Source organism: Monodelphis domestica, chromosome 1, assembly GCF_027887165.1.
Source record: "Monodelphis domestica isolate mMonDom1 chromosome 1, mMonDom1.pri, whole genome shotgun sequence".
Classification (NCBI taxonomy): Eukaryota; Metazoa; Chordata; class Mammalia; order Didelphimorphia; family Didelphidae; genus Monodelphis; species Monodelphis domestica.
In genome coordinates this window covers 568,648,433-568,669,566 of record NC_077227.1, presented here as the reverse complement: position 1 = coordinate 568,669,566, position 21,134 = coordinate 568,648,433, and the positions used below count along the sequence as shown (strand labels likewise).

Genomic DNA, 21,134 nt, shown 5'->3' with positions numbered 1-21,134 from the left:
TATATGTATATATACACATATGCACACACATATATGTTTATATTAGCATCAACAAGGTCTGTAAATTATCTGTAAGCCTTCAAATTTCTATGGAATGGCAGACATATATATGAAAAACTTCATGATTCTCTTGGTCACTAAATGAAGTCACAGCAACAGAGGGCAGGACAACACCCCATCAGATAGCCTTTGATCTGCTGCCATACAGGGCATGAAGTATTTATATAGGTTTTGTGATATTCAGTCATACCTTGTCTAATCCCATTGGTTCTGGGGAAACCCGTTGTCTTTAGATGACACTATGTTAAAGGAACAGGTAGTACCAGAGGAAAGATGTTACAAATGGGTGGTGGATCTAATGTTACCAACAAGTTTTTACACTTTACTGCAAGGCTTGGCTACATATTATTAAAAATAAAAAATAATAAAATCAGCTTTACAATTTATGAAGTGCCTCCTTTGCAACAAAACATTTGAGACAAATTGTATAAATATTACTACATTGTGATGTAAAAATGGGAGGTATCAATTAAAATCTTTAAAGGTAATCAACATTAGGGAAAGGACTGCTTTGTTTTCTGTTCTTTACTTATTTCCTAGAATAGGACTTTGTACATAGGAAGTACTTAATATATTTTTGTTCATTTGCATTGAATTCAAACGTAAATTGAACAACTTAAGGTGTTTAAAAGATTTCCTGTGACAGGGGTCAGATACTACAAGAACCAGAAATGACAAAGAAGGGAAACGATTTCAGCTCTGCCATTCACAGATGTTTCTCTTTTATGTGTTGGAGCAAGGCTTTTTAATTTTATTCATTTTTGACCTGATTTTCCAGTTTTAGATTTATTTTTTGATGAGAGTGGTGACAGTGGGGAGGCTTGTTTGGAAGAGACAGGTGAGCAGTTTTATACCCACTGACAAAAACTTGAGACAAGGTTGAGAGAGGAGGAAATGTGTCTGGAGTTTGAAAACCTGTGAGCTCTCTCAGATCAAGAACTGTCTTTTGGCTTTCTTTGTATTCTCAACCCTTAGCACATTGCCTCAAACATAGTAAATGCTTGATAAATGCTTGTTGACTGACAAGTTGTAAAACATAGTAGTTAAAACGGTGGGGAATTTTGAAGACAAGAAATGTAGGGCAACATGCTATAGTGGAAAGAGTTCTTGAGCTCCAGAATGAGATATCTCAATTCCTCAACTTAGTAGCTCCATGAATTTGGCCAAGGTATTAATTTTTTTTGTGTCCTCAATTTCTTCCTCTGTAAATTGAAATCAATAATACTTATACTACCTCCTTCACAGGGGAAAAGTTTGTAAACCTTAAAACATTCTTTTTTTTTTTAATCTTTGCCTTCTAAGTATTAGTTCCAATGCAGAAGAGCAATAAGGGCTAGGCCACTGGAATTAATTAAGTGACTTGCCCAAGATCACACAGCTTGGAAATGTCTGAGGGCAGATTTGATCTTGAATTGTCCTGACTCCAAGCCTGACTAACCACTGAGTCAACTACTTGGCCCTTAAAACATTATTACAATGTAAGTCGTGGTGGGGGTGGGAGTTGTTTAGTGTCTTCTCTTATCAACTCCATACCTACCTCAGACATGATCACTTTCTACAAAGTCCAAGCTACTGGCCATCTTAGAGGCTCTCTATTCAGAATTTCTACTTTGATTTTTAAAGGAGACCAAGATGGTCCCTGTGGGGTGTTCTGGTATATGATTAGCTAGACCATTATAAGTGAAACAACATCAATTCTCTATATTCCAAGTACCAATTATTCAGCTAGAGGATTTTCCAGGCTCTTTGTTGCTCCTATTTTACCCTGCCTTTTGGCTAGTTCACAGCTCATTTACACCTAAGCCAGAGAGGGCTCTGGGGAAATAAAAGAGATAAGGTTTGGGCTAGATCACTTTCTAGCTCTTACTAGCCCAAGTTAAAAATTAAAGATTAGGTCAATTTAAGGAGGAAGTTTTAGAAATGAAGTTTAATAAGTTTTCTTGTGATTTCACTTGTCATTCTTTCCAAGTATCAAGTGCCCCTAAGTAGGATTTTGGAATAAATTGGGATATAGCCTCTCTGTGTCCTGGGTGTATTTTTTGCTTTGGAGTGAAGAAGAAGAGGAAGATTATTTACAAATATTTCTTTGAAAATGAGTGCTAATAACTAATAACAAGGAATGTCATCACAACCTAAAATTTACAGTCTCTCTCATGGAGAGGTTGGCTGCTTTTAGCAATGAGAGAGAATGCAAGAGAGGGAGGGAGGGAGAGATAGAGAGGTGGATAGGGAGGGAGGGAAGGATAGAGAGGAAAAGGAGAAGAAAAAGAGAAGGTAGAGGAGGGAGAAAAGAAAGGAGAAAAGTAAATTCTAACAACAGCTAAATAACATTTATATGGCAATTTTGCAAAGAACGTTATTATCTCATTTAATCTCCACAACAATTATGTAGAATATGTGCTATCATGATCCTAACTTTACATATGAGAAAACTGAGGCTTAGAGAAGTTATTTGCCCAAAGCCACACTGTTAGTGTCACAGGAATGATTTGAACCCAGGTGTTTCTTACTCCAACAACTCCAGGACTTTTGAAGGAGAGGAGGGAAGAAGAAAAAATTAAACTAAACTAAATCCCCTTCAGCCTCTTTCCATCCTCTTGACTTTTCCAGAACCTCTTGACAGACAAGAGCTATTTTACAATGTCCTTAACACCTTTCTGCTTCTTCTCCTTCTCTTTCCCAGGTTCTCAAGTAGAGTGGTAAAGGTGTAGTTCTGCTTCCTTTAGTTAGGGATAAGGCCAGTCCCTTGTGAACGAGACAAAGACATAGAGCTAATCAGGCAAGTGAGAGCCCAGGGCTCAGCTCCTTGGGGGCAACTCCCCTAAAAAGGAATGGGGGTAGGTGGGTAGGAACCTAAGTGAGTCCATAGCCACAACCTGAGTTAGGGAAAAGATCTACGAAGTGGCTCCAGATATGTCCCATTGAATTTCTGGGTAGAAAATTTCTTCAAAAAAAATTTTACTTTCCTCAAGACCCTCCCCACCTCCATCTCTTTTCATCCTCTACATTTCAGGCTTTCCTTTGAAGCTTATGCCCAAGTCAGTCTCTGTTTCTTCCAAAGTTTCAAAACCTTTATAGACGCTAGCTGTGTGCTTATGGACAAGTCACTTAACCTAGCATTCTCAGTTTCTTCATTTGTAAAATGGGAATAATAGCAAAAACCTTCCTCAGACAGATGTTGTGAAAATGTAATGAGTTAATATATGTAAGATGCTTTGAATACTTTTTTTTTTTAAACCCTTACCTTCCATCTTGGAGTCAATACTGTGTATTGGCTCCAAGGCAGAAGAGTGGTAAGGGCTAGGCAACGGGGGTCAAGTGACTTGCCCAGGGTCACACAGCTAGGAAGTGGCTGAGGTCACATTTGAACCTAGGACCTCCTGTCTCTAGGCTTGGTTCTCAATCCACTGAGCTACCCAGCTGCCCCTGCTTTGAATACTTTTAAGTGGTATATAAATATTTGTTGTTGTCGCTACTGCTGTTGATATTTCTGGCACCATCCATATGGCAGAGAGATATAGTTCAGCAAGGTGGTGCAGTGGAAAGAGAGCTGGACCTGGAGTCAGGAAGCATCGAGCTCAGCTTCCACCTTCGTGGTGGGTTACTCTGGACGAGTCACTTAAGTTCTGTCTGACATAGTTTCCTCATCTGTCAAAAAGGGAATAAATAATAGCACCTATTCCTAGGGTTGAGAGAGGATGAGATAACATTTTAAAGTACTTTGCAAATGTTAAAGTGCTATATAAATATTAGTTATTATTACAATGATAATGCCTCATGACATCCCCACCTTTGCTTCCAGCTTTCCCAAAGATGTTTTAGTTACCTCTATAGAACCATAGGATTACGTTGCTTGTTAGACTGTTTCCTCTGACTAGTCAGATGTGACAATTTACCTTCCATCCCCCGAATTAAAACTGAATCCTTTCTCTCTAAACTTTCTTTTTCCCTCCCCCTTCATCTCTCCCCAAACTTGCACAGGATTTTTTTTTTCTCTTCCTGATACACCATCAGTGCCACCTACATGCCCCTCAATAGACAAATTTTCATGTAAAGTTTTAATTTAAGAATATTAATTTGTCCTGGGTAAATTCTTTAACCACTTATTCTCCCTGTCTATTTAATCTGTTCCTACTAGATTCCTCTTCTCAAAGTGCCTTCTAATGCAGCCAGTTAGAAGTTTTTGAATGTTCTTTGCATTTTCAATTCGAATTTTGAGAAACCCAGGGAGCAATTTTAGAGGAATATTTAAGTTCCCTTTGTAGTTGTCTCAATGTATAAAGCTATCTCCAAATGCAGGATTTCATTGCCATATTTGTACTATTCAACAACCCCTGACCTATGCCCAAACACAGATGTGAAATAGATAGAATTCGCCATGAATTCTGTTAATGTATGCACATATAGACATATGTGGACATGTGTACCCTTTGGCTATGCTTAAATCTTGTACTGTTGTGCTATATTATATTGTACTTTGTACAAGAATGCCTTACAGCACAAATGGGTAAGAGATTTTTTAAAAGAGAAAGGAAGGAAGGAAGATAGAGAAAAGAGAAAGAAAAAAGAAAGAAAGAGAGAGAGAGAGAGGGAGGGAGGGAGGAAGGAAGGAAGGAAGGAAGGAAGGAAGGAAGGAAGGAAGGAAGGAAGGAAGGAAGGAAGGAAGGAAGGAAGGAAGGAAGGAAGGAAGGAAGGAAGGAAGGAAGGAAGGGAGAGAGAGTGAGAGAGAGAATTAGGATCTAACAGGAAGTCTGGTAGGGATAGGGTGAAGAGAGGGGAAATGATTCTTTTCTGAAGGTTGTGTGCATAAGTGTCGCTATCTATGTCTTCATCGATGTAAGGAGCTTCAATTACCAGGGGAAGTTGGCAACTTTTTAGCAATTCAAATGCCTCACCAGTCAGTCAGCCTATGTCAAAGGCAAGACAAACCTAGGTCTTCCTGATTCCGAGGTAGGCTTGTCTATCCATTTGGCCTCTCATTTAAATTATGTAAAATGTTATATAGCTGTTTCTAAAATGATTTGGGGACCCAGTAAAAGAATCAGAAAATCCAGCCTCAGCTCTGCCTCTTCCTAGCTGTGTAACCTGGGCAAATCACGGAACCTTCTAGGTAGATTTTCCTATAATCTCCGTTTTCCTCAAAAGGCCACTGTGACGACCAAACGAGATAATTCATTTGAGAATTGCTAAAATGCACAGGAGTCATTGTGGATTGTCTGCATTTGTATCCTCAGCAACTGAACCAGTTAGAAAACAAACCAGCCTCCGGTCTTCCTCCTGGATTAGGCTCCCAGATCCTGGATTAACCAAAATCTGCCCCCAGTCAAGTTCCCGTTTATTTCTTTTTTTAACCTGAACCGTAAGTGAGTCTCAGGGAGCAGGTGGTGATCCAGGAGGGATCCAGTTCCCTAGGCTCAGGGAGGCGGGAGAAAGCCGAAGTCTCTTTCTCCTTTTATTCTCTTCCTCCGTGACAGTAAAAGCGGGATTATCTCATTTTCGTTTCACTTTACCAAAAATTATCCTGGCTGGTGAGAGTCGGCGTGTGGGGTGTATTGAAACCAGGAGCGATATGACAGAGCAGGGACAAGAGTCCTAGCTGCTGTCTCTGGGTATCCAGGGAGCCTAGGATCCACTCAGGAGAAAAAAGAGTGCTCAATTTCTGTTCATTCGTTATGGATTCATTAGCAGCAGCCTGTGTGCCCGCTGGGGTTGGAATTCATCGGAGGCCAAATAGGAGTCGACAATATGATCCAAGTAGCAGAGACTGATTTCAGAGCAGGATACAAATGGCAGACCAGAACCCTCTATGAAGTTAAAAAGGGTTAAACTGGCAAGAGTGGTGGAGAACAAGTCCTGGGTTTAGACAGGTTTGATTTTCTAAATTTTCTCTATCTAGTGGTGATTTCAGTCACACAGTTCTTCATACCATTATTCGGGATTGGCCCGGCCCCAGAGGTTCCCAGGCCTTGAACACCCTTCTGTAGAGTCTTGACCTTTTTCTCTACCACTCCGATGGCATCCTTGTCCTTCCCTGACTTTGTTTCTAAATAAAGGTGGGCATTCTGGGTTTTATAACCACGAAATTCTCTAGAAGAAATACAAGCAAATTTCAGCAAATATTAAAAAAAATATATTACAGCAAGGAACTTTCATGCACACCAAATGACCCATGCCCTCTCCTCACCAGTATCTTTCCCCGATTTCCCCCAGGCTGTTTGTAGGTTATTGATAACAGGTCTGACTGAGCCGTTTCGAGACAGGCTGTAATGCATAGTAGGTACTTTTTACAGGTTTGACTAGAATGGAAATGCAAAGACCATAAAACAGTGTGACATGCTATTTAAGTTTGTCTCGGTGTTTTCCCCAAAGCAAATTAAAAAACGATAAGTTTGTCAAGAGCCCTAGTGATTTGATAACTGGGCTATTTTAGGTACTTAATTAAAGCCTCCTTTTAGATAGAATTCTTATTACTTCGCGAGCTCCATCGACTCAACGGAAGGGTTTTTTTTAGTGAGCCAGGAAGGCACTTTACGACACAGAGAGATTCCCAAGTTTTTTTTAATTCCTAAGTTATTTTTCTGGGGACCAAGAAAAGACCAAACCTTCCCCCACTCGGAGCCTCCAGGTTGTAGATAAAACGAACACTAAGTCCTTGAAATGTTTCCCGCTCCTGGCAACCACCTCGAAATGTTTCTTACAAAGGAGGGAAAGCACAAGGCTGGGGTGGTGGTGGGGGGATGGGAAATGGGTAGAGTAGGGGTTGGGCAAAACAAAACCTAGAATCAAATCAGTAGCCTAGCCAGTCACCCCACCCCCCACCCCTTCCCTTCAGTAAATCTTAGGCCAGGGAGCTGCCCTACCTCTATTCAGTTGAGAGAATCCCAGGTATCGAGGGTTAACAGAAGTTTATAAGGCCCAAATAATTTCTTTCTGCAGATTTGATCCAAAAAGCTGTCTCACCCACTTCGAGTCAGTCTTCCTAGTATTAACCAGGTCCTCACAGAACTCTCTGCCCCTGTGCACATAGCCTTTATCCTCACCCCTCTTTAACTTCCTCTCTTGTGGGGGGCATAAGGGATGATTTAACCTTGGCTACTACCAGTGAATTTAGGAGGGATCTCAAGGGGGTAGTGGTTCCTGGAGAACTTCTGGCATTTTTATTCCATAAATTCATAGAAGGCTAGAGATGGAGGTGATTTGTTGAAACCATCTTGTCAAACTTCTGTACCTAACTTTCCGTGTACACTGTTGTGGGGATAGCAGTTGTCAGAAATTGTGCTCAGAGCTTCTCCTGCTTTACAAACAAATCATCTTAAACTTTTACAAAGAAAGTATTTCACACACACACACACACACAAGTTCACTCCTTTTTCCATCAGTTTTTCTCTTTTGGTCCCCCAAATGGGGAGGGGGACAGTTAAAGGCCATGAAAGGATGGGACAGCATTTTGAATTTCTCTCCTCTAAGAAAAGGGGGACAATAACTTCCAACCCTGCCCACCAAATGCAACAATTTTAAAGCCTTGGTCCTTTGAACACTAATTCCCTTTCAGAAAGTTTTTACCTCCCCTCTTTTTTCCCCCCAATCTAGCAGCAATGAGTGTTTTTGTGGCCAATGCCAACTTGAACATCTGGGCCCATCTTTGTCCCGGGGTCCTTCTCTTCCCTTGCTTTGATTTGTCCCTCATCCTTGGCAGAGAGATAGCCACTCATCCACCCAACCACCTCCACCCTCAAGCATCTTCAAGGTAGCTACTGCCTTGGGTAGTTCAACTCAGTTCAACTCCAGCCAGACTTATTCTCTGGAGGAGCCCTATCCTTCACTGTACAAAGGTGTATTTCCAAGGTTGGACCTCTACTTAGCCTGTCCAATTCTGGAGCAGGCTCTCTCAGCTTTGAGCCTTGCAAACTGCCAGAAGCTGTGCCAGTTTTACCTTAGTCTGAGAACTTAAACACTTGCCTCTGTACTCATATTGACAGGGATGTGGAGGGAAGTATGGGCACATTTGAGGGTGAATGCGAAACACCTGGAGTTTTGCTTTAATATGTGAATTCAAAGGTGGGGTGGTAGTAGTGGGGAGGATTCCTAAGCTGTAAATATCCAGAACTGAATATCCTTCCCAAACCCACACTACCCTTCTACACATACAGACACAAGAACAGGAGTGCTGCAGCAGTTGCTTGTCCTTAACTTATCAGATTTCCCCCCTTTTTATTGGATAGCTTTGGAGCTAAGCTGCATAGAATTTTACCCTAAATTTTCATCCCCCTCCGTCCTTCTCTTCCTTCCTCTCTGGCCAGTCTAGAATTTGGATGAATAAGCCTGCTTTGGGTTTGGCAAGTTGTGTGTCTCTCACCTCAGCTTATACTGAGATCCATAAACCAGATAAAAACTCTAAATCTCTAGGCGAGACTTTCCAGTGGGAAAATTTCGCAGGAGGGGGACTCTCCTGGCCCCTTCGCACCAGGATTTCACTGGTCTCAGTCTGACTTCCATACTTCCTGCCTTCTGACCACCGTACACCATCTAGATACAGCCCAGCCCAGGCTGGGTTCCCCTCTAATCTGGGATGCTGCACTAGTCGAAGGGGGCGGGGGGCGGGGATTTGTTGGGGGCGGGGCAGGGCGGGGGGGGTGGATTGGAGAAGAGGGGTGGGGATGCTGTTTTGTGTTGGAGAAATGTATTAGGAAAATACCAAGCTAAACCAAAGCTTGAGAGCCTGTTCTTCGCTGTTATCTGGGGCCGAAGGCTGCGGGCTAATCGATGGGTTATTTTTACGCGGTAATCCGGCCTTGTGATTGCTCTATTAACCTTTAGACCTGTCTGAGGGGGACTATTCAGCTCTCCGCCCCTAAGCACAGAAGGTCTTCATATCATTGACTCCCAGTGTCGCAGCCTGGATAAAATTTACCTCGGGACTAGGAAGTGAGAAGCAAGGGGTGGAGATGGGGAGTCATCCTCCATCCTAATCCTTACTGTCCCCCACCCCTTAGTAGGAAAACTGCCTCCATATGAAGTTGGTAATAGTGGAGAACACTAGAATCCAAGAGGGAAAATGTGGAGAGAGGAAGAGGAGGAATGGAAGGGGCTCAGATTCAGCAAATGCTATCTATCCATCAATGTGTATGAATATAAAAGTATATAGGAACACATGTAGAGGCACCTTTATGAAAGTGTGTGCGCGCGTGCATGCGCTCACGTGTGTGAGATATTTAAGGTGCTATCAGTGGCAGGAGAGGGTGAGCTTGGATCCTCAGCAAACCTCCTAGCCCCGGACTTTTCTCCTCCCTTCCCTTCCCAGTAGAGTCTTCTTTACATCTCGCCAGCCTTCTAAGTAGAAAGAAAAAAGTTTCTCCACGGGCCTAATGTAACACACGTTCTTTCCTCCTTCCATCCCTTTTTCTTCATTCTAGCAATTGGAAGTTCGGGAATATAGTTTACAGACTATTAAATTGGTAGTGATCCGCAAACATGAAACCCCAAAGGGGCCGAGCCTAGAGAGTCACCTCCCTCTCAACCCCCATATCCCTGCGAAACTGGTGGCTGACTAGGGGAAGCCAAGAGATAGGGACTACACATCTGATGAGAAAGAAGGTGAGGATAGTAAGCACAATCAACACGAATAATGGCCCTCTTGGCTTTGAACGTAAGCCCTACTTGTCGGTCCCAGGAACATATTTGAGTTTCCCTCGGAGATTCTTCCCCCCCCCCCCCCAACTGGACTTTGCCTGCTGTGTGTATTTTTTAAACTGCCTCATAGTCCGGCGCCAGCTGACTGTGCAACCGACACTAGGCACCCCCGCCCCCTCCCGCCACGTGATTAGGCCAAACCAGTCACAATCTGAGAAGCAGGGAGGGGGGAGAGAAGAGAGGAGGAGAAGGGAAGGTGTTGGAAGCCCTGGGATAGGTACTCGGAGGAAGCCCGCAGGCTGACAGCTAGAACCCTCCATCCCCCAGAGTTCCAGGCCTCCCACTGTCTTGGGCTCCCACCGCGGGCCGCGGGCAGAGCCAGGCTCTCAGCTCTCCAAAAGCGCCCGGGGTGCATCAACCAAGGAGAACGATCTCACCCTTTACAGGTCGGTAGAGTTTTCCTTATCTTCTTCCGCGCCCCTCCCCCTGCCACACACACACACGTGTGCGCGTGTAGACATACACACGCATACACACACTTAGCTTTTCCTTCAAAAAGCTAGAGCTTAGTCGAATGGAGTTTTCCTAGTGAGTCGAGTAAGATTCGAAAAGTAGAAATGCGCCTCTTCTCCTTCCAGCTGTCTCCTCCCGTACTGTAATTCCTCCTTTCCGAGGTGCCTTCTAAGCCAGGCAGTTAGTTTTTCAAGGGTTCATTGCATTTTCATTTCGAAATTTGATAAATACGAGGAGCAACTTTAGAGGGAAATTCAAGCTCCCTTTGTAGTTATCTCAGTGCATAAAATATCCCCCCACTAGTAGAATCCCTCTCCCATATTTGCACTACTCAACAACCGCCGACCGACGCCCAGATACAGACGTGTAGAAAGACAGAATACACAGATGAATTTAGTTCATATATGCACACGTAGACATATGCAGCCGTGTGCACCCTTTGGCTATGCAAGCTTCCCTACCTACAGAAGCGCACCCTGCCGACTCCAATCTATGCAGACCAATATACTCACACAGGTGGGTGCCTTTGCCCTAGGGTGCTAAAAGAAGTTCTAACAGCTTTTGGTGGGTGAGGAATATCTCGGTAGCCCCAAATTTGATAGGATGCCGAAGGCTGCAAAGCTAAAAGCCCCTTTCCAATTACTCTGGCCTTCCCCACTTCCACACCACTCTACTTGACAGCTAAGATAATAAGAGACATGCATGCCAAGCCAAAAAAGAAAAAAAAAAGCACCCCACTCCTTGACCCACGACAATCTTCATAAAACTACTCTTGGGCGTAACTGAGGAAGAGCTAGAAGTGGAGGAGAAGAGGAATTTTCACCGACATTAGCCCCCATTCACCTCCAGTCTCTGCTTCTGCGGTTATCTGCTCTTATCCCTAACATTATCTCCCTTGGCTTTGGGCGGGAGATTCACTCACTGGTGGGGAGCTGAGGTGAAGCACTCCGATCAGACTTAAAAGGGCTTGTGTATGGGTTGTTTCGCCTGGGCTTTGGGAAGTGAACAAGGGAGGAAAAACAAGCTGCTTCTTCACGCTTAGTATTCTATGTTATACTTTCTACAGAAAGGACTTATTTGACTAGTGGGGAGTGGGGAGGTTTTGGAGGGAGAGGGAGAATATAACCCCAGTTCTGACAGCTGGGATTACGGGGACATCACTACCTTCAAATCTCAGGGCTTTTTGCTTTTGTGTGCATTTGTCTATTTTGAAGCAGCTGTTTGTATAAACCTGAGTGTGTGTGCATATATGCCTGTGTGCTGTTAGGTCTAGAGGAGAGTCATTTCTGAGAGGAAAAGAAAAATTAGGAAAAGAGAGTCAATGAGGAAGACCAAGGTTCTTACTTTTCTTGAGTAGGTAATAAAGGCAGTGTGAAATTAAAAAAAAAATTATTCTTGTAAACTGGGGCAAAATTATTTAATTTCTCTGGGCTTTACTTTCTTCATCTTAAATCTAAGGAGGTTGGATTCGGGGGTTCTAGTCTTGGGGCCTGGAAACTTAAAAAAATACTTTGATAACTGTATTTCAAGATAAATTGGTTTCCTTTGTAATCCTATGTATTTCATTTTATGTATTTAAAAATCAGCTTCCACAGATTGCCAAAGGAGTCCATGACGAAAAAAGGTTAAAAACCTCTATATAAAATTATCTTTAATCTCCATTTGAATTCTAAAATCATTATCCTGTAGCCCAAGGCAGAGTGGGGAAGAACAAGTTATTAAATTCCTAGAGGAATAAAGTAGTTTATTTTGACCTCTGAATTTTGGGGAATGATTGCTGTAAGGAAAGAGAAAACAGGAGAGAAGAAAAATGAGACTAGGACTAGTCTTCCTTCTTCTTGGACCAAACATGGTTCACACAGCTTGACTTCTGGAACTCAACTTGATTTTGCTCTTATTTTTCTTTTCTTCTAATTTAGAAATATTTTGTTTTTTGTGTCTGTTTATAAAACATATACTCCTCTAAAAGATTGTCTTAGGTAAAATGCAAACTGATTCTTCATCTCAAGAAAGTTGTTGAAAAACCCTTAGGTGTGGTTCCCCTCCTTTTTCCTATAGTTTCAATAATCCTTTTCTATGAATCGGCATACCAATGGTCACATAGGAAAGGTAAAGACTTAAAAGACTTGAGTTAGGTTAATTAATTCTGGATCTTCCACAAATAGAATTCACATCTGTACATATAGAGAAGTTGAGTTAAAAGACAGAAGGAAAGTATCTTTGATTATCTCCTTAATTACCCCAAAATGGGTCTCTTAAAACTGTAAGTTTTTAAAATTTTGTTTGTCATAAGTTAAATGTTTTCAGAGAATTCCCTAAATAAATAAGGTCCTTGATTTAAAATTTAATAATGAATGGACAAGAATCTCCCAGGATGTGAGCAGTGAAGGGAGTAACCACCCACAGAGACCAGATCACGGATTCAACGAAGCAGCAGAGTGCCCTAAGGTCCATCTGCCCTCAACTTTATTCCCAGAGATCATTTATTTCTCTCCTTCATTTTCAAGGGGGGTTGGGGGGAGGTGGTAAAGATTCCAGGCAAATTCTTAGTGCCTACCTTCTCAACCAAAATTCTTATAGAGTACTTTGACACCCAAGAGATAGATTAGTTTGGGAAACACTAATGAATTGAAAGACTACTTTGAAGGAAAGTGATAAACAATCCAGACCAAGTGCCAGCAAGTTCCTAGTCCTACTCCATTTTCTCTGAATCTCAAGAGTTATCTTTGCAAGCAGCTTTTGAAAAGTAAAGCTTTAAGGCTTCATAGAGTCTGTCCCCATATCTCAGAGCAAACTAATGATTATTTAAATAGCACTTTATGTCCCATACAATGCACAGATTTCCTAGGATATCGGTTATTTAATGTTTCTACTAGTTCATATTTTTAGTAAATCTCTTATTGTACTTAAAAACAATAAATTCTTTCTGTTTCTAGTTCTAGATCCTAGCACAGTACTTATTAGCTCAGTGAAAATAAATGAGGCTTTATGTAATTATTCTGTTACTTGGTTGTGGAATTAAATTGTATCTGTGTAATCTTTGGCAAGTAAAATTAACTACTCTGAGCCTCAGTTTCATTATCTCCAAGGTCGGTTACAGCCATAAAATTCTACAAAAAATGATATTATACGATAAACAAGTTAATGTTATAAGATTAAGTACTCCTGTGTGTGGTCTTTTTATAACCATGAGAATTAACTGCTCCTTTGGAAATTAATAATTCTAATCCCAGGTCTTTCAGACCCTTCTAGTTCAAGTTCGGACCACAAACCTAGTTAGGGTTAGCACCACAAATCTCTCAGGAATCTAGTTCCATAAATGCCTTTCTCCCCTTGTACTCTATTCCAGAGCCATCATAGATCCTTTTCTTATGGTACACGGGGGGAGGGAAAAAAAAAAAAAGCTTCGCCAAGAGGATAGCTGACTGAGACCTTAGAGATGCGGAAGGGAGAGGACTCCCGGAATTAGGGAACCCAGACTGGGTTGTTGGCTGTCCGGTCTCACTAGAATGTCCTAGAAGTCGGAACCACAGGAAACTCATCTTAGCAGTTTTAGAGTGGGACAGGAATAAATGTTAGGAAAAGAAGTGCCTTTTAATAGAAAAATCAAATAATGGAGTAAAACATAATCATCTTTAATCAATTAAAATGATGAAATCAAATCGCACTGCTGTCAATCAAATGGGGGAAAAAATTCTCAGGTGCGGACTATTGCCCTAGTGCGCTGGGAATGGACGCTTGCTCTTGGGGCTGCCCTGGGCAGCCACCCCACCCCGCCTAGACATCCCTTTGGTTCTGGTCCTCCCACCCAGGAATAGCTAAGCCCCCGGGGACGGGAAGCTGGACTTTTTAACAAGACAAAAGCCGAGGTTCCCGCATGCTTGGGGTCCTGACTAGAGCCCGAGAAATTGTAGGATTCGTTTTTTTATTATAATTTCTATCTTGTATTGCTTTAGGGAGGCAGGAGGAGAAAAGGAAGGAGAATGCACAAAAATGGTTTTCCTCCTGTTTGTTTCTCCCTCTACTATTAGGAGAATCCGGTTGACGGCAACTGTGAGAACGCTAGGAGATAGCCCAAGTATCTGCGTTGGACACGAGTTGGGCCTAGGGGTGCCGCCGGCCCCGCCCTAGGCGGGACAGCTCCAACCCTTTGGGATCGAAGGACCAGAGGATCCAAAGACCCCCACTCAGCGCAATCCTAAAGATCGATCTACACTCCTCCCAGCTTGGATTCCTCTCCCACTGACTGCCCCACACCTTTCCAAAGAGCTAAAACTAGCTGCAAACCACGAAAATTGAAGGCGCCTTCTTCGACCCATAGACACTACCTCTCTACCTACCTCAGATCTTCCTGGTCCGTTGGTGACATCTTCAATTTGCCATTGTAAGCCATTGTAAGCCAATAAACAAAGACGCCCTAGTCCTAAACTGGATTTAATTTTGGTTTTAGTACATGAAATAACTTTTTGTTTGTGTTTTGAACTTTGATCTTTTTTTATTTTTTATTTTTAACCATCATTGCCCTTCCATTCCGTGTTTGTGCATTCTTTTTCGGGGAAGATTGATATTTGACTCCCAGAAGAAAGAAAGGACTTGGACAAGGCTGCCCGTAAACGTCAGAGAAATGTACCAGAGCCTTGCAATGGCGGCTAACCACGGCCCCCCTCCAGGGGCTTACGAGACCGGAGGGCCCGGAGCTTTCATGCATGGAGCCGGAGCCGCCTCCTCCCCAGTCTACGTGCCCACTCCCCGAGTGCCGTCCTCCATGCTAGGCCTGTCTTACCTGCAGGGCAGCGGATCTGGGGCTGCTGGAGCCGGACCGGGAGGGAGTAGTTCTAGCAGCAGTGCGGGGGCAGCCGGGTCGGGAAGCGGGCCGTCCGCGCAGCAGGGCAGCCCTGCTTGGAGCCAGCCGGGGCCTGAGGGTGGCGCCTACACGCCCCCACCGGTGTCTCCCCGCTTCTCCTTCCCGGGAGCCACTGGCTCTCTGGCAGCGGCTGCAGCAGCAGCCGCTGCCAGAGAGGCAGCCGCCTATGGTACAGGTGGGGCTGGGGGCGCAGCTGGTCTCGGAGGCCGCGAACAGTACGGACGTCCCAGTTTCGGAGGTACCTATTCCAGTCCCTATCCTGCCGCAGCCGCAGCAGCCTACATGGCGGCTGCAGACATGGGAGCATCTTGGGCAGCAGCCGCAGCAGCTTCCGCCGGACCCTTTGACGGGCCAGTCCTACACAGCTTGCCCGGCCGGGCCAACCCAGCTTCAAGACACCCCAATCTAGGTGAGTGCAAAGCGGTGGCGTCGCCATAATTCCAACCTGGGAAGTCTCCACTGCACCCTTATTATAAATTAGAGACCTTAAGAAGCCAGGGATCATTTCCCTTCCATTTGGTATACAGAACTAGAATGGATCTGAAAAAGCAGTCTCAACTTCACTTCTCTTTATTATTGAGAGGGAAATTGAGACCTTCTCCAACCTGATTCCACTCTGTGATTAAGGGTCTCAGAAAATTCAGTTCTTCCTTCTAGCGGTCCACTGACTGGGTTTCTCAAAAGCTGGCCCTGACAGGGATTCCATAGACGACTTAATATCTAGAAACTATACAGGAGAGCTGGAGAAGGAAACCTCTTTTGGTTGGAATGGGAAGGAAGATTTCTGCAACCCATAGAACTGAACTGTCTTGATTTTAGGGGAAAGGGAAAGTTTGAGTTTTGCCTTTGGGGGTGGGATGGTTGTCTGGGCTCCATGAGTGTCATACATGAAAAGGGACATTTGAGTATGTCATTTCCACATTACATTCCTTTACCTCCAAATCCTAAAACACACATCCTATTTTCCCTAAGTGATTAAGGGTTGAATGGGAAGAGACTTTCTTGAGAAACTATTAAGGAAATGCATCTAAAGCATAGTAAAAAAAAAAATTACTTGAAATTTTCAAAAAGAGGGCAGGGCTTGGAGTAGAGAGACTTCTGGTTTCACCTGGCCCAGTCTCCCCACCCCCAATCCAGTGACTCCTTCTGTAAAATGGGGCTATTACATACCATATAAAACTTTCTTAAATGCCTACTAAGTTCCAATCCAATGCTAGTAGCATCTCAATGGCTGAGAAATAAAGATTCGGCTGAGGGTCCCCAAGGTCAATCCAGCAACCCAGAGAGCCTTGGGAATAGTCAAAAGCACGAATTAAGAGAATTAAGTCGAGGGGCAATTAGGTGGCTCATTGGATAGACAGTCAGAACTAGAGTCGGGAGGTCCTGGGTTCAACTCTGGTCTCAGACATTTCCTATCTGTGTGACCCAGAGAGAATTACTTAACCCCAGTTGCCTAGCCCTTATCACCCTGCCTTGGAACAGACACTTAGAGAAGGTAAGGGTTAAAAAAAGAGAGGGAAAGAAGTCCGGGCAGCTGAGTGGTTCCTTCTATCCAAGATGCTGGGAATGGCACACTTAGAGGGGCCACAATTTAATGCTTCTCACCTAGCAAAATCACTGCCCTTCCAGAGATGTGCAGAAGTGCTTCTGTTGATTGAAACATTGTTCCTGGACCACAAGTCGTGAGGCTGGGAGCAGAATGTGGACTCTGGTGGGTCTTTTACCCATTCCCCAAAACCCTCACCTATGCTGGAATCTGATTATAACAGCCTTTGCAGTTTGCTTTTGTGCGGTGCCTTCCTGGCCTTTGTTTCCATTGTTCTTGTCTTCCAGACTGGACCCCCTTAGAACCTTTGGCTCGGACAGGCCTGGCGGACGTCTTTCTCAGCCATTTGGTGAGGGGCGGGGAGGGAAGACTGGCCAAGTTGCCTGGCACATCTGTGTGGTCACTGCTTTTCCTGCCCTTGAATTAACACGCACTTGTGGGGGAACCGCCCAGGGGAAGAAGGGAAATCAGTTTAAGAAGCCCCTGTTAAAACTACAGTCCCCGAGGGCGTTAAATTTAAGATGCAGTCAAGAATCTCTTAGACTTGAATTCGACTTCCCTTCTACTCTCACAGTGCTCTTGCTAAATAATGTGCCCTTTAGAAAGAACCTCCCTCCTTCTCTACCTTGGTTTACCTTAATGGTGGTAGAACATATCAATAATGTCATGAACAAATAGAAACGGGGCCACTAAGTTGTAGCTACAGATCCTTGCAGGCTGCTTTTTAATTTAGAAAACCATATATTAGTGTTTTTCTATTGTATTTTTATTTCTTTTGTTAAATATTTCCCAATTGCATTTTAGTCCAGTTCAGACGGCACTGGGGATTGTTACCGACCTCATGTTTGATATCTCTGGAGTAGATAATAACTTTGCTGAAGTAAATAATACTTACCTGCTGTGCCAACAAAATAGCTCACATTTCACATACCCCCTTTTAACTTCCACCTGCTTCCGAAATAGCTCGCTGAAAAAGTATTATTCACTTTCTAAAGATGAGGAAAGTGAAGCACATTGAGGTAAAGTGACACTGATTACACGGTTAGGAAACATTAGGAGCTGAGATTAGAACCCAGATTTTAAGGACTAGGAGGTTCTTTCCATTGTACTTCACATGTGGTAAAGCATGCTGGGTCTTTTCTAGGTTTCATTTTAGCTGGTTGTTCTAGAGGAAAAGGGGACATATCTTGGTGTTAGGTTGGTCTTTAAAAGACAGCAGAAAGAACAGTAAACGGTCAAGTTCTGTATTTAAACCTGGGAAACAAAATGGGTCTGAGAAGTTAGTTTATTGGGGGGAGGAAGAAAGGGAAGGGAAAAGGAGAGAGATTTAAATTGTAGGTTGAATGAATGTGAGAATGAATTTGACACACAGTCCCCTCCAAGCTTTTATATCTCAGATTAGGAAGTCTCTAAATTTATCTCATTGTTTCTTCAATGGCTATGTTGTATTGGCCATTTAGTAACTGAAACCCTTTCAGTTTTTCCCTTGCTATACCCCCAACTTTCACTATTGCCTTTACTTGCTAAACCTACGAATTGAGGGTGTATGAATTGCCTGGGGGCTTCCTTGTAAATATGGGTCTCACCTACTTTGTTGAAGTTAGGGTAGAGAAAAGGCTCTTCTGGCCTGGAAAAGGGCTGCAAGAACTCTGGTTCAAGTGAAATTGGTCAAAGCCTTTGCTGCAGTGGCAGTAGCAGTGGCGGTTGTGGTTGTGATGAGGAAGAAGACTCAAGATCATACCTTCTGGGGTGAGAGGGAGGGAGCAGGTTGCCTTTGAGGCTCCTATCCCAATTGGGGCCTGAACAAAATGTGGGATCGGGTCCTTCCGGTCCAGTGAGAGGGAAAAAGTCCTTTTTACATTACTCAAATCAAAGCTATATATATCTGAGCAAATGGATTATGCGGCTAAAACATCCGCAGGCTCATAAACGGATTAGATCGGAGTTTCTGGGCCAGAGTGACGGTTGGGCTGAAGCCCTCCTTGTCTCTTCCCTCTGGATTCCCAGGTCCACATTTCAAGGCCAGATTACCACACCACCACCCCAAACCCCTTATGCTGGAGCTGTGGGCCGATGTAGAACTTCTGCAGATTGGCCTTGAAGTAGAGGTTGAAAGTTCGTGCCGATCTCTGTTAACAAATGGACAGCAGTGTAGTTTTTATTTGAAACCGTTTTTATTTCCCTTGGGTAGAGGCAGTCCTATCTTGAGTTATTGGTAGGCCCAGAGAGGGAGAGAATCCCTACCTCCTGCGCTCCTTTAATTTTACCCTTAGTTTCCAACTCTTGGACCCAGGAGGAAGAACGGAACCACCACGGAGAAACTCCCGACTCTGAGCCTACTTTAGATCTGCTTAAATTCTACAAAAATGTCTGTGGAAGCAGACACGACGGTAGCCCGTAACCAAATAATATCATTCACCAGCTGTGTGAAGAGGTCCATATTACTAAGTGGAATATATGGCCATACGTGAGCAATGCTGAAGCAACATTTCCCAGCATTTGCTGTTGGGTAATCCTTGGAGATTATCCCTTGATATTTGGAGTTTGTGCTATTTTTTAGACTTCCACAGACCATTCAGTCACCATGAGCTGGTGTCCCTGTTTTGAAAAGCAAATAGGGATTCGCTTTTTTTTTTTTTTAAAGAATCAATCTTTTCCAAGGCGGAAGAGCGGTAAGGGCTAATCTTTTCCAAGGCGGAAGAGCGGTAAGGGCTAGGGCTAGGCAATTGGGATTAAGTGACTAGCCCAGGGTCCCACAGTCAGGAAGTCTTTTGTTTGTTTGTTTTTTAAGCACAAGTTTATCTTCATTTATGTTTGGTACCTTGAGCACATCAAGCGCTCATGAGATGTTTGTTGAATTGAAAGCCCTATCCATTGGTTTTCAGATCATGTAAATAGTCGGGATCTCCACCTTCGGAAATAAAGCCTGTCTGTGAAAAGGTTGGAATAAACACTTTCGGTGTTACTGGGACAGTTTGGATACTTGTGACTGGCTCCCTCCCATTATTATTTATCTTTTTAGGTAAAAGTTCTTCTCATTGAACTATAAACTGGAAAGCAAAGATTGCCTCTTATAAACTCTTGGTACGTCCAGCCTCGTTCAAATGCCTTGCAAATATTCAATACTCAATAAACGATTGGTGATAACTGTCTCAGGATTTTAAAAAATAGATTTAAAGGACTTTCAATTCCAGCAGTTATGTTTTTTCAATATTAAACCACAATTTGTTTTCTAAAATGCATTATCTTTACACAATAATAGCTGACACTTATTTCTACGTATATTTTCTATGTAGAGACAGTGGCTCATAGTCTCAGAAATAGGGAAGACCTGGCAAGGTCTGCCTTTGCTGTAATTGCCTTTGGGACCCTGGGCAAGTCAGTAGTAGCCTCTCACTGCCTTCCAGACAGCTGTCTAAAATTGTAAATTATAAATGAGTTGCCTATCTTCAGCGGTGGAGGGAGCTTCCATACGGTGATGAAATATAACAACACCAAAACAAAAAAATAAAATAAATCCAAATTCTTAGTCTCTTGATCATGGGTTAAATATAAAAAAGAAACCAAAAACCAACAAAAATATTTTGACCGAGCAACTGAGGAGTTACTATCACTATCATCAACCTTTTCAGGTATTTATTTGAAATGGAGAAAAAATACTTTGGTACCTAAACTGCAGCATTTAATCTTGTTTTGTAATTGTATTAATTCACCTTTTCGCATCAGATAGATATTTGATCTTTAACTTCAATCTGCCTTTACTTTGAATAAGAGATTAATTTTGATGCCTACCTCACTTTCTCCATCTTTATATTTATACCACAGCGAAGAAGTTGCACACCACCACACTTAATTAACATATGCCAATATAGTTGTGTAGGAGATTAAAATCTGATCTAATTTTTTTAAAGTTGAAATTCAGCAGTAGTAATTATAAATTATTTATGTTGGGAAAACACACACATAGTCTCAAGCAGTAAGTATAATTTGGAAGAGAAATGGCAGTGCAGGAAATCATGGAAGCTTTATTTGACCACAAACTCAATCTGAGGAAACAGTGTTATATCACTGATTATAAAGCTAATTTAAAAAAATTCTTACCTTCTTAGTGTCAGTTCTAAGGTCTGGTGTTCTAATCACTGCACTACCTAGCTGTCCCTTTAAAAAACTAATTTTTAAAGCTTTAGTGATTGAAATCTAGTATCCAGCAAGGGGTAGGGGGACAGGGAGTGATCCTCTTCTACCCAATCAATTCTGAGAACCAAACTTTTAAGCAGAAATTGATAAATTGGAAGGCTTCTAGGGGTGGGCGACCAGAATGGAGAGGATACTCAACACATCTTATTAGGAATGATAAAGGCAACTGAAGGTGTTTAGCCTAAAAAAGAGATCCTGACAGAGAGGGGTGGGGGAAGGATTATGAGAAGGGAGGAGAAAATAATCTCTGCCTCCAGATATTTAAAGAGCTCTCATATGAGGATTCTATGTAATCTCAGAAGACAAAATTAGGAACAGGAAGTG

General features: G+C 42.9%; 1 protein-coding gene across 3 annotated transcripts in view; it reads left to right on the top strand.

The window, feature by feature from the left end:
• Positions 1-21,134, top strand: part of GATA4 (GATA binding protein 4) — a 108,937-nt gene that overhangs the window by 29,563 nt on the left and 58,240 nt on the right. The window contains exons 1-2 of one of the 3 annotated variants that reach the window (XM_007476243.3): positions 9,909-10,136; positions 14,235-15,476. In XM_007476243.3, the coding sequence (XP_007476305.1) occupies positions 14,828-15,476 (649 nt within the window). In that variant the 5' untranslated portion in view covers positions 9,909-10,136; positions 14,235-14,827. Of the gene's footprint in view, positions 1-9,908; positions 10,137-12,016; positions 13,905-14,234; positions 15,477-21,134 lie in introns of those variants that run through there. The other 2 variants (XM_056813424.1, XM_007476244.3) reach the window with 2 other exon arrangements.